The sequence below is a fragment of the Phacochoerus africanus genome, chromosome 1, assembly GCF_016906955.1.
Source record: "Phacochoerus africanus isolate WHEZ1 chromosome 1, ROS_Pafr_v1, whole genome shotgun sequence".
NCBI lineage: Eukaryota > Metazoa > Chordata > Mammalia > Artiodactyla > Suidae > Phacochoerus > Phacochoerus africanus.
In genome coordinates, this window is record NC_062544.1 from 166,734,110 (window position 1) to 166,748,818 (window position 14,709).

The following is a 14,709-nucleotide window of genomic DNA, read 5'->3' on the forward strand; positions in this document are numbered from 1 at the left end:
AGTCAGCCCTCTAATAGTTGTTTCATAGTACCATCTGTACATACTCTTCCAGTGCACCTTTTTTGTGCATTGCATACTGGAACAGTTCAGTTTTTCCCTAGGCAAAAAGTAATCTCACTCTCTCTTTCTGTCTATTTAAAGTTTTATTGTTTTGTAAATGTATTAAGTTTGTTTTCCTACCTGAGACATCTCCCTATTCTCTATTTGTGGAAAAGACCTGACTGACAGAGCTTCATTTCTGTTAAAAAATAAGTAAGTTTTAAAGAAAAAATTTTAAAGGCAGGCTTTTTCACAGCTCGATTTACCAGTCCTATCAAATTCCCCAGGTTTCCTCTGACAATTTACCAATGAGATATTCTCCTGCAGATAAGTTCTAAAACCCTTTAGACTTTTACAAGGTTACTAAATTTCCCTAAAACAAAAACAACAAATTGGAGAAGCACCTCTCAATAATGGGATACAGAAAAACAAAAGTTCTCATTGTGACTAAGCGAGTTAAGAACCTGACTAGTATCCATGAGGATTCGGGTTCAATTCCCAGCCTCACTCAATGAGTTAAGGATCTGGCATTGCCCTGAGCTGTGGTGTAGGTCAAAGACACAGCTCAGATCCCACATTGCTGTGGCTGTGGCCTAGGCCAGCAGCTGTAGCTCTGATTCAACCCTGAGTCTGGGAACGTCCATATGCTGCAAGTATGTCCCTAAAAAAGGCAAAAAAAAAAAGGAACAGAAAATGTTTCTCATTCACTGTAATGTTTCCAATTCTCCTAAACAAAGAAATACATTACAGAAAAAAATTCTTCAAAGGAAGTGAAAAAAATTACCATCAAATCTTATGTTAGATCCATATATGACACTCCAAAAAATAAATACAAATACATATAAATCTCTTCTATTGTTTTATAGAACATGTTTATACAAAGCATTAGAAAATATTAAGAAATTATTGTCCGAGTGGCAGAGTATTAGTAAAACCAAAATGTATCTCTAAAACAATCAACTAAATATAAACAAATTGCGTAACCAAATTTCAACTTCCTTCTGTGGATTGCAGATTGTGTAGCTGTTATTATTGCTATTGTTATAAAAAAATGTACTTTAGGCACATATTCTAACATCTCCATGAATTAAAAGATATACTGTACCTTCACAGTATAATTGAAGTATTTGGCTGACTGCATAAATCGATGGAATCCATCACTTTCTTTTGTTGCTACAGTTATGACTAATAATTTATCTGCAAAGACAGAGGGAATAACATAAGACAGTTTACCAAGAGGCTAAATGCTAAAACTTTACAATGCACTATAGTGATTAGAGACTTCATTAAACCCATGGGAATGCTCTGGTCTGTTAATCTACATGAGGCTAAACAAAGGGCTTTTGAAAAACTAGGCAATTAAAATTGTTATACTACTGCCAAATGACCAACTGTCAAATAATGAATTATTTTAATGGTAAGAAAGCATATTAATATTTAAGGAAAAGCATGTCCTCAACAGAGGATTTCAACACTAAAAGAAACACTTCCATAAAATGCAGTTTTTAGTTGTAAAGACAAATTCCCTTAGACATTATCTAATCTACCAGCTTCACCTCCACCTATCAGTCATCCCTGATTTATTACCCACATCAGTGGGGTCTAAAACCACATTATATTCCTCAAAACACATGTACAAAAAGAAAAGACCCAATCATGAAAGTGACCCTAATTTTTTTTATAATGAACTGGGAACAAATATTTAGAATACAATCTTAATTTTTCCTATTAATGATTTTTGTATAGGAAAAGTCTATAAAATTCACATTTACAATTACCTTCAGTGTTTAGTTTCTTCATTAAAGAATAAAAGGAACCAAAATCAACACTGCCCTGATAAATACCTAGTCACCATTTTATAATGGATTATTATTTTCAGTATAACAAAACATCTCTTAGTAGAAGTAGATAGATTTAAGGAGTCATTTTAAAATACCTATAAGAAGCTATTAAGGGAAATGCTTATCAGAAAAAGACATGTTGGAAAATGCACAAAAGAAACAAGTGCATCAGGATATGCCAAAGATGCTAGGGTTTTTTATTTGTTTGTTTGCCTTAGGATACAGGAGGACCGATGGAATAAGAAAATAAAAGTAATATCTTTTTGGCATTCTTGGCACTGAGCTATATGTCATTTGACTCATACCTGACTGTTATCAATGAGAGAAAATTCAGACTATGTTAGGTATCCCCTAAGCAATAGACAATCACCGAAAAAGAAATATACTGCATTAAGATATTATAGGAATCTATTAGAAACAATTTCAAATGACCCAAGATAAAAAATTTTGGAAAACAATTTAAACAAAATATAAGCACAACACACATAAATAAAAAATTTCAAATAAGTTAACCAAAAAAGAAAGATATTTCCATGAAGATAAATATTAACATTTTAGGTATTTTTCTAGAAATATGTATTTCTCACATAATTTTCACCATTATAAGAAATAGATATTTAAGAAAAAATAAGTCATTTTCATTGAATTTGTCAGACCTGAAGTAAATTTATTTTAAGAGTACTTTTTCAAAAAACTATTTATTAAAAAAACAAAATTTCATTTGTAAAGTTTCAAACAGGGCCTAATCAATTAAGAGAACTTGACATATTATCATTTACAATGAGTTTTGAAATAGGGAATACTAGATTTTTTTTCATAGGAGTAATTTTTTTTAAGTTTTTCTTCTCTGTAATAAAAAGACTGTATTTAAAGATAGCTTGCTTTCTTAACTTTTCTACATAAATCATTAAGAATGATAAGTTTAGATTTTGCCTAGATGGATTTGTATACTTATAATTTCCAATACAAAACTAACAGCAAGGATTTCACCATCCTTAATAGGAAAAGTAATGTTGGCCAGACCCTTGAGTAGACAGAAACGTTACCTAATCCAATGACTCAGAAGGCAAAACTAAAAATGCGTAGTCTGCCTGTGTCTGGCAATCCTATGCCAAATAAGGACTCCTGTGGTTTCAGTACTGTTGCTAATTACAAAAAAGCAAAACCAAGTAATATATATGTAATTCTGTCAAAGGAAGATCTGTACAATAACATCTTGCCTGCTATTCAGTATCATAATTGTGATGAGAAATTGATTCTTACTCAACAAGAGGAAGTAAAAGAGGAAAATAATTGTGTGGATCACTCACAAGTTCTTACCACCCAATTCAACAGTCCACCTTGCTCATCATCTATGAAGTATTTGTGTCAAAAATGTGGTGTAGGTTATAGACGTGGCTCAGATCTGGCATTGCTGTGGCTCTGGCATAGGCCAGCGGCTACAACTCCATTTAGACCCCTAGCCTGGAAACCTCCATATGCCACAAGTGCTGCTCTAGAAAAGACAAAAAGACAAAAAAAAGAAAAGAAAAGAAAAAAAAATTAACCTACATTTGACACATACCACTAAAATGTATACTACAAATTTACCAGAAATATGAGGAGACTGAAGATAACTGACCCACAGAATCAAAGGCAAAAGAGTAAAAAGGGAAACTATGATAGTAGGTCACCAGAATTAAGAGACACTTCAACCAAGCATAAATCATAGCTTTTATCTGGGTCCTGAAAAGTCAACTGTAAAAAGGTGTGTATGTGAAAATTAGGGAAATTTGAACACTGAGAAATTTGTTGATCTTAAGAAATCACTGCTAATTTTTTAGCACACTAATGGCATTGATATAAAGAGTGCTTATAATTTACAGACAAATACTAAAGTATTTAGTCAATCAAAGAATATAGAGTTTGTGATTTGTTTTAAAATTATTTGGGGTAGGAGTTCCCACTGTGGCACAACTGCAGTATCAGGACACAGGCTCAATCCCCAGCCTGGCATAGTTAGTTAAGGATCTGGCGTCAGGAATTTCACATGGCAAGAGGTGGCCAGAAAAAGAAAAAGAAAAATATTTGGAGTAAATGGGAGGCAATAGAGGAGGCTAAAGATTAAACAAGACTTCTCACATATGATGACTATTAAAACTTAATTCCATTTATATGTTTGGAAATTCCTATAATTAAAAGAAGAGAAAGTTCAATTTTAGGCACAATCCCTAATCTTTTAATCAGAAAAACAACAGAAAAATATTCAATATAAAATCCTTTTTAACAATCTGAATCATCTAAGTAAAAGGAAAGATAGAATACACAGCAGAAATTTTCTAACCAAACAATAATATAGTTTAAACAATTATAATGAGTACCTTGCCCAATCCGTCCACAACAACCAAAAGGATAAAGTGAGATGACTGAAGAAATGGGCTTGTATAACGAACACTAGTCAACCACCATCAAAACCAGTGTATGATGATGTCAAAGAAAAGGCAAGTGAAAGCTCAACTGGGACCAAATGTAACCTCTAGAGCCACTGCCTGACTCTATTAGAAAATACATTAGGAGATCCCGCTGTGATGCCTTGGGTTAAGAATATGATTGCAGAGGCTTGGGTCACTGACAGGGTGTGAATTCCACCCCTGGCCCAGCACAGTGGGTTAGCAGTGTTTAACGGATCAGGCATTGATGCAGCTGTGATGTAGGTCACAGCTGCAATTCAGATTCAATCCTTGGTCCAGGAACTTTCATATGCTGTCAGTGAAGCCATTAAAAAAAAAAAAGAATAGTTTAATTCAGTTTGTATAAGCAAGAAACATGTAATGATTATAGTGTGGTTACTTAAAACATTTATCGAATGAAAATCACATCACTGCTAAAAATAAAATTCTGTAATCATATTTACAAATTCCACTAAAATATTTTGCACTGTAAGGCTTAATAAATATTTAAATGGCTTAATATTTAGCTCTATACAAAAATTCAGGTAAAAAACAGAATATGTCCAAGAATCGGGACAATTAATTTAGAAAGGACAAAAGCAAAACAGACCAACAAACAAAAAAACCGTATTCTCTCTTACTAATGAACTTAGTTCTGTGGGGAAAAATGTGTTGTTAGAAAGTTATTTTTTTCTCCACATAGTTGAAGAATAATAGCAGAATGTATCAATAGTTAGTGCTGAGCCAATTTTTCTTTCCAAAAACAAATCAGGGCTTTAAAACAGGAAGTTTTTTGGCTAATATGTCCTGTTTCCAAATGCTAAAATAGGCACATAAATTCAGATGAAATTCATTATCTTAATGACAGGCATAAAATTCATTAACTCAGCAATAGCCCAGCATTCTTTGATCTCACTCAGAGGGAGAGTGCTCCTATATTCCCAAGATAGTTTATCTACACCCAGTCAAACCAGTTCTTAATCTTAAATTGGCAAAGATCAAAAAGAAAAATAATTCTACCACAGAAGGAGCTCTGAGCACACTGTTCTCCTTCTAACAATAATTGATTGTATGATAGACATGTCCTTCATCTGAAAGATCAGTGGCTCTCAACTGTCTATTCAAGGAACATATTTTCTTGGGGATGATGAGCATAGAGCAGGGGCCAGCAAATTTTCACTGTGAAAGTCCAAATAATAAATATGTTAGGCTGTGTAGCCTATATACAATCTGTCACAATTTTCCTTTTATCTTCCTTAACACATTTTTTTAATTAAAAAAAAATCTTAGTTTTCCAGCTAACTGTACAAAAATCACCATAGGCCAGATGTGGCCTAATAGTTTGCCATTGTGGTTGCTATATGGATCTGAAAACAAACGACTTGGGTTCTAATCTCAGACCTATTATTTATTACTTGTTTGAAATTGGTCACTTAAACTCCGTGTCTCATCTGTTTCTCATCTATAATATGTGTGTAATAATAGCACATGATAGGCTTGATGTGAGGGTTTATGAGTTACATGTGAAGTGGATGATACCCTGTAAGTCCTGTCAGACAGTATCTTATTATTTCTACAACAGATAAATGTGTAAGGAAGTTGCGCAAATCTCAGCAAGTCATGTAACTCAATCTCTCTCTACCAAGGTTATTCATTCAAGAACCAAATAGTTCTTCCAATTCTCATGATTGTTGATGCTAGTACAGTTTTGTCCCTTTATCCAAAGTTTCTGTTATCCACAGGGTCAACCACGGTCAGAAAATATTAAATGCAAAATTTCAAAAAGTTGCTAAATTGTGCACCAGTCTGAGTAGCATGGTGAAATCTCTTGCCATCCTGCTCTATCTGGGCTATGATGTGAATCGTCCCTTTGTCCAGGGTACCCCATCAATTAGTCATGCAGTAACCTTCTCGATTATCAGGTCAACAGCTGCAGTATTATAGTGCTTGTGTTCAAGTCACTCTTATTTTACTAACAGCCCCAAAACATAAGAGTAGTGATGCTGGCAATTCACATATGCCAAAGAGATCTGTCAAGTGCTTCCTTTACATAAAAAATCATATGCTGAGGGTCCTAAAATCTGCACTAAGAAAAAATCTTCTATCTGTGAAATTGTAAAGAAAGAAAAAGAAATTTGTGCTAGATTTTCTGTCCTTACCTCAAACTCTAAGTTATGGTCATAGTGCATGGTGAGTGCTTAGTTAAGACAGAAAAGGCATTAACTTTATACAGTGAGATATTTTGAGAGAGACCACAATCACATAATTTTTATTGTAGTATATTGTCATAATTGTTCTCTTTTATTATCATTGTTGCTAATCTCTTACTGTGCCTAATCTATAAATTATAAACTTTATCATAGGTGTGTATGTATAGGGAAAAAAAAACATAGTGCATATAGCATTATAGGATTCAGTACTATCCACAGTTTTAAGCACCCACTGGGGGTCCTGGAATGCATCCCCACAGACGGGGTGGGGGGGGCAACGGGAATGGGAAAAAAAAATTGACGTAAAAACAGTTCAATTTAAAGCTGTTTGTTAAAATAATGTAGCAAGTAACTGTAGATAACACCCCAAATCTTTTCATTTCTCTCCATCTTCTAGCAAGCTAACTCAAATTACTATCATCACTAGCCCAGGTTTCTGCATTTGCCTCCTAAACTCACCATAACCACTCCAATCATATCTCAATAAGAGACATCTTTTGAACTCAGCTTCTATTAGACTAGTATAATCTGTGCAGCTCAAGTGCAGAAAATTATGAGAAGTTTGGCATGATACATTAAGGGGAATTTTGACAAACATGGAAATTGATTGGCATGATTGGAGGTTTGGCAGTCATTTCACATACTAAACAGTTGAGGGAGTAAGAATTTTTCCACCTGGAAAAAAGAAAAAAGATTTACCACTTCCTCACTTCATCATATTTGACGAGAAAAAAAAATGGATTTCCTCTATTTTAATTTTAAAGAAGATAATTGGCTGGCTGAAGAATTAATGGAGAGAAGGCAGATTTTCTAATCAAAACTATCTTTTTCTTTCCAGCCACACCTACGGCATTTGGGAAGTTCCCAGGCCAGGGACTGAATCCGCGCCACAGCTGCAACCTATGCCACAGCTGCAACCTATGCCACAGCTATAGCAATGCCGGATCTTTAATAAACTGCAGCAGGCCTGGGATTGAACCTGCACTGTTGCAGAGACGATGCTGGATCCTAAACCTGCTATACCACAGCAGGAACTCCTATAGATACTGTCTTAATTCAGGTTGCTATAGCAAAATACTACAAACTGGGTAGGTAGCTTGTAAACAGCAAAGTTATTTCTCACAGTTCTGGAGGCTGGAGGTCCAAGATAATGGCGCCAGGATGGTCCCATTCTGGTGAAGAGTCTTTATTTAGTTCATAGCCAGTGCCTTCTCACTGTCCTCACCTGGTGGAAAGAGCTAGGGACTCTGTGGGGTCTCTTTTATAAGAACACCATGCCATTCACAAAGGTCCCCCCCCACATGGCATAAGTGTCTCCAAAAAGTCTCCACCTCCTAGTACCATCGTCTTTAGAGGTTAGAATTTCAACATATGAATTTCAGAGATAGACACATATTCAGACCACTGCAGTTACCAACCCGTTGACTAGCAAATATAGGCCATTTTATAAAATACTTTCATCTGTGGGAACTGTTACACTGGGCAAATAAGGATAAGCTTTGGTTTTTAGATATTAGCTTAAATAAACCCTCTAATGAGTATCTTTCTCACAAATTGTATCAAATATTTCACAGAATAAGCACCTTCATAATTTTAACATGGTGAAAGGGGCTTAAGTTCTTTGGAACCTCTGTTTTTTTTTTCTTTTTAGGGCTGCACCTGTGGCACATGGAAGTTCCCAGGCTAGGGGTCAAATTGGAGCTGCAGCTGCAATCTACAACACAGCCACAGCAATACCGGATCTGAGCTGCATTTGTGACCTATGTTACAGCTTGAGGCAATGCAGGATCCTTAAACCAATGAGTGAGGCCAGGGATCCAACCCACATCCTCATGGACACTGTATCAGGTTCTTAACCTGCTGAGCTACAACAGGAATTCCTCTTTGGAACCTCTTTCTTTTATAAGACCACTACCTCAATTCATGATGACTCTATCCTGATAACTTTAGCATCTCCCAAAAACCCCACCTTCTAATATCACCACCTTTGGGGGTTAGGATTTCAACATATGAATTTTGAGAGGACACAAGTAATTTGGGTCATAACAAATGTAAAGTATAATTAAAAGCAGCCAGAATAAATGGACTATCTTAGAAAAGCAGTGTTTCCTGTCTTTACAAATATTAATACAAAGAGTATATAGGACCAGAATTTATGACCTGGAAAACACAACTGATCACTGCAAAAGTTATGAAATGCAAATCTTGAATGTAATTTTGATGTCAAGGAAGACAGTATCTACCCTCTTCATAGACAGAGCAGACTCCAATCTATTGAATTCCAAGGGTTCAAAGGTTACAGCAACCCCCAAAATAGAGAGATGTACCATTAATGAGAACTTCCTTTGAGTGGGATGGTGTAACCCATCTGCTGGCCAAATGCTTCAGCAGAAACTATGAACTGCCTGCCAGAAATCTGGTCTCAAGGCTGTGTAGTCTGTTCAGACAAATTATTGTATTTGATTTACAATCTATTGCCCTTTATTCCATATTTTGCATAGACACTAAAAATATTTCCCAGACTCATAAGCAAAGGGCATCAGTAATAAAGTTAACTACCAGGAGAAAACAGCAGGGGCTGAGAAAATATACTCCTGCTAATTCACCTACAAATGAAAAGAACAGTTGTCCTAGAGCAGAGGCCACCTGGATATGGACTTGCATTTAAGCAAACCACACTCTGAGATGAGGCTATAAGGGTGAGGTGCCTGAGCCAAGATGACCTTTACTTCTTCATAATGGAAAACAACAACAAAAAATCTTTTTAAAAAGGTCTGCCTAACCTAAAAGAATGAAAATAAATCAATCTGCAATCTGGGATGCAAAATTAAAATCAGACCTAATAAAGTATAGAGGGGCTGAAAAAGAAACAAAAGTCATAACTTTCATTATCATCTTCAAGTGTACTAAAATATTTGCTTCTCCCACTCCACACTGCCATGAACACATTGTAATTATATACTTTGTAAAGAGGGCATTCTCCAGTGTACCCATGTAGCATAAAATGAGTACAATTAATCTGAACAGCAGCCCATCCTCACCTGCTTTAAGAGTTTTATGGCATTATTTTGGCAGTTCAGAATCCTTCCCCACATCTTGGCTAGTTCACCACATTGTTCAACAAGTTGAAGCTGCCATACAAAAGATTACTTGAAAACCAAATCAACACCTTAGACATCTTGAGGTCATAAAATTAAATACAGATCATTTTTTATCTAAAACTATAATACCTTTTCCTGTAGAAATACTACAAGAAAAAAATATGCTAATTTACAAAAAGGAGCTTCATTATTCATTTTGTGTTAAAAAATGTCAAACTATCTTTATATAAAAGTCTTATTTTTGGAGTATATCCCAGAAAATATAAGAAATACTCTGGCACTCATCATGCCAAGTTAGGGATTAAAACAATATACAGCAAACAGTATTTGTCCTTCTTCCTCTAGCTTTTTTCAGGTAGCACAATGCCTTCAAGATCTGTCCATATTGTCACAAATGAAAGGATTTCACTCTTTTCTGTGCTAAGTGAAATTTCATTGTATATATATATATACATATATATGTGTATATATATAGCACAATTTCTTTACCCATTCATTTATCAATGGAAACCTAGGTTGCTTCAATATCTTGGCTATGGTAAACAATACTGTGATGAACGTGGATGTGCATATAACTCTTCAAATTAATGTTTTTGTTTTCTTCAAATAAATACCCAGAAATGGAATTGCTGGATTATATGATAGTTCTATTTTAAATTTTTAAAAGAACCTCCATACTGTTTTCTACAGTGGCTACACCAATTTACACTCCCATCAACAGTGCACAAGGGATCTCAGCCCCCACATCCCTGCCAAAGCTTATTTCTAGTCTTTTAGATAATACCCATTCTCACAGGTGTGAAGTGTCATCTTACTCGGGTTTTGATTTGCATTTGATTTTCACTCTTTTGCATATGGCTATCCACATTTCCCAACATCATTTATTGAAGAGACTGTCTTTTCCTTTTTGTATATTCTTGGTTCCTTTGTCATAAATTAATTGACTACATATCTATGGGTTTATTCTTGGGCTCTCTATTCTCTTCCACTTGTCTATTTTTGTGCTAGTACCATACTGTTTTAATTACTATAGCTCTGTAATATATTCAAAATCAGGGCACATGATGCCTCCAGCTTTATACTTCTTCCTCAAGACTTCTTTGGCTATTTGGGGTCTTCACTTGCTCCATACAAATTTTAGGATTGTTTGTTCCATTTCTATGACAAGTGCCCTTGGAATTTTGATGGGCAGTGCATCAATCTGTATATTGCTTTGGGTAGTATGGACTTTTTAACAATATCAATTCTTCCAATCCATGTGCATGGAATATCTTTCCATTCATTTGTGTCTTCTATAATATCTTTCATAAATGTCTCAGTTTTCAGAGTGCAAATCTTTTACCTCCTTGGTTAAATTTATGTCTAGGTATTTTATACTTTTTGATGCAATTGTAAATGGCATAATTTTCTAAATTTCTCTTTCTGATAAATCATTATTAGTGTATGGAGACACAACAGATTTCTGTATATTAAGCTTGTATCCTGAAACTTTATTGAATTCATTTATTAGATCTAATAGTTTTGTTTTTTTTTTTTGGTAGAGATTTGAGGGTATTTTATATAAGGTATTATGTCATCTACAAATGATTTCAATTTTACTTCTTTTCCAGAACGGATGCTTTTCATTTCTCTTTCTTACTTAACTGCTCTGACAAGGATTTCCAAACTATACTAAATAAATGTGGGGAGAATGGGCATCCCTATCTTGTTCCTGATCTTATATGAAAAGCTTTTGGCTTTTTGCCATAGAGTATGACATGATGTTAGCTGTGGCTTATCATATATAGCATTTATAATGTTAAGGTATGTTCCATCTACACCTGCTTTCTTGAGAGTTTTTACCATGAATGAATGGTGCATTTTGTCAAATACTTTCTCTGCATCTACTGAGATAATTACATGATTCTTATCTTTCATTTTGTTAATGTGGTATATCACATTGATGATCTGCAGATGTTAAGCCATTCTTGCATCCATGGAATAAATCCTACTTGATCATGGTGTATGATGCTTTTAATGTACTGTAGAATTCAGTTTGCTACTATTTTGTTGAGGACTTTCCATCTATGTTCTTCAAGGATATTAGCCTGTAGTTTTATTATTTTGTGACACCCTTTTGTCTGGTTTGGTATCAGGGTAATGTTGACCTTGTAAAAATCAGTTTGGAAGAGTTTCCTTGTCTTCTGCTTTTTGGAAAATTATTCCTTGAATGTTAATAGAATACACTAGTGAAGCTGTCTGCCTCTGGACTTTGTTTCTTAGGAAGTTTTAATCTTCTTACTAACAATCTGTTTATTCAGATATTCTATTTCTTCCTGATTCAGTCTTAAAAGATTGTATATTTCTAGTAATTTATCCCTTTCTTCTAGGTTGTCCAATTTGTTGACATACAACTTTTCATAGTAGTCTCTTATGATTTTCCGTATTTCCATGGTATTAGTTGTAACATTTTCTTCATTTCTGACTTTATTTTAGTTCTCTCTTTTTCCTTGATGAGTTTAGCTTTAGGTCTGTCAATTTTGTTTATCTTTTCAATGAACCAGTTCTTAAGCTTCACTGATCTTTACTATTATCTTTTTAGTCTCTATTACATTTATTTCTGCTTTATCTTTTGTTATTTCCTTCTTTCTACTAACTTTGAGCTTCATTTGTTCTCATTTTCTAGTTCCCTGTGTTATAAAGTTAGGTTGTAATTTGAGACTTTTCTTGTTTCTTGAAGTTGGAATTTATTGTTATGAACTTCCCTCTTAGAACTGCTTCTTCTGGGAGTTCCCAATGTGGCTCAGAGGTAACTAACTCCACTAGAATCCATAGCATGTGGGTTCAATCCCTGGCCTCACTCAGTGGGTTAAGGATCTGGCATTGCCATGAGCTGCAGCATAGGTCACAGACACGGCTCAGATCCCATGCTGCTGTAGTGTAGGCAGCAGCTGACCTATTTGAACTCTATTCTGGGAACTTTCATATGCTGTAAGGAATGCAGCCCTAAAAAGCAAAAAACAAACAAACAAACAAAACAAAACAAAACAAAACAAAAACTGCTGCTTCTGCATCCTGCAGATTTTTATGTTACATTTCCTCTTTCATTTGTCCCAAGATATTTTATTATTTCTTATTTGATTTCTCCTTAGATTCACTCATTGTTCAGTAGCTTATTATTTAACCTCTACATACTTGTAAATTTTCCAGTTTTATTTATGACCTATTATTTCAACAGATGACTAGAATCTGGTTTTATACCTTCTTCTTCAATTTTAGCTCCTCTCAAAATACTGCATTCTCAGAGGTTGTCCCCAAACACCCACCACCCAGATGGGGCCATATGTGTAGCCTCAGTCTTTTCATAGCTCTCCATTCTCAAGATTTGCCCAATGCCAGTGCTCACAAATTCCAAGTTCTCCACTAACCTCTCCAAAATTACTCCACAAGAAGAAAGTCTGAATCATGGACTTAAGCATTCATAACAGATTTCCATTACACTGACTGTCCTTTATCCTGTAGACATATTTTCCCAATTTCTGATACATTTCAGAGAAATATTTTGGTTTACTCATTCCTAGAACATTCTACCTCTGGCCCCTCCTACACCCACTATAGTTTCCTTCCATCTCTTGGGATTGCTTAACTCTGAAGATTCAACTGGACCCTTATCCGAGATACTCCTAGTCTGGTCATGCTAATGTCTTTGCTCAGAATCAAAAATACCCAAAGGCTTATTAAAATATAAATTTCTGGGAGTTCCTGTCATGGTGTAGTGGTTAACAAATCCGACTAGGAACCATGAGGTTGCGGGTTTGATCCCTGCCCTTGCTCAGTGGGTTGGGGATCCGGCGTTGCCGTGAGCTGTGGTATAGGTTGCAGACGCGGCTCGGATCCTGCGTTGCTGTGGCTGTGGTGTAGGCTGGCGGCTACAGCTCCGATTGGACCCCTAGCCTGGGAACCTCCATATGCCGCAGGAACGGCCCTAAAAGACAAAAAGACAAATAAATAAATAAATAAATTTCTGGACCACACCTCCCAGAATTTTTTATTTGCTATATCTTAAGAGAAGCTCCAAACAATTTTTATGTACCAGGTATCAGCACCAGAAGATGATGATGATGTTGAACAGGGATCATAGTGTAAGAACTACATCCTAAATATGCCAATGAATATATAATATACACTTAGGTATCTCTAATTTAGATAACAGCCCAGTGAGGAGGCTAAACAAGGAAGGAAGAAATAAAGATGGTTGGGGCAGTGCCACAGAAGAAAAAAATTTCAGGTGGGTCTCAAAGATGTGATAAGATTTAGCTAGTCGGAAATGGGGAGGAAATGATGGTGTTTTCAATATCCAGAATGATAGGGAATGGTTAATTGAAAGTTATAATTTAGGAGTGAGAGAGACCAGCTGGCAGTCAAGATGGGGCAAACCATGGAGGCCAAAGCCAGGGGCACTGGGTTCTAAGAGAAATGCCACAGAAGGCTTTGAGCAAAGAATTGACATTGTTAATGTGCAGTGATTTTCATTCACTCCTATAAAAAAATATTTATTGTGTGCCTACTATATGAACATACTATTTTAGGGGTTGAAAATTCCAAACTGAACATAAGAGACAAGAAAAAAAAAAGACCTTTGCCATTATGGAATTTGCATTCTGAATGGAGGAGGACAAAACTCCTCCCAAAATATTTTCATCTAACTTACAGGGATAAAGAGAAAGGAGGAAGGGACACAGGGAGTACTGAATGTGTTACCATTTGAGACAGAATAACTGAGGGAGACACTAAGTATAGGAAGTAAGCTAGCTCCACAGATACCTGAGGGGAAGCTTTTCAATAAGACTAAACAACAAATACAAAGAATCTGAATGAGTCAGTTTCAGATCTTGTTTTCCCTTGGAGGAGAGAGGGGAGTACATTACAGGCACCAGAATACACAGGAGACTAAGCAAGGGAGAAAATGACATGAGTTCAGAAGTCAGAGTGATTGTGCAGGGCCTAGTAAGTCACTGCAAATATTTTGGCTTATACTCCAAATGCAATGCTAAGCTATTAGAAGATTTGAATGAAAGGATGAAATAATAGTTGTTAAAATGCTACTACT

General features: G+C 35.5%; 1 protein-coding gene across 2 annotated transcripts in view; it reads right to left on the bottom strand.

Moving 5' to 3' along the window:
* The window catches only part of PLOD2 (procollagen-lysine,2-oxoglutarate 5-dioxygenase 2), a 111,496-nt gene that overhangs the window by 71,886 nt on the left and 24,901 nt on the right, over positions 1-14,709 (bottom strand). For both annotated transcript variants that reach the window (XM_047784133.1, XM_047784143.1), the window contains exon 2: positions 1,145-1,236. In XM_047784133.1, the coding sequence (XP_047640089.1) occupies positions 1,145-1,236 (92 nt within the window). The remainder of the gene's footprint in view (positions 1-1,144; positions 1,237-14,709) is intronic.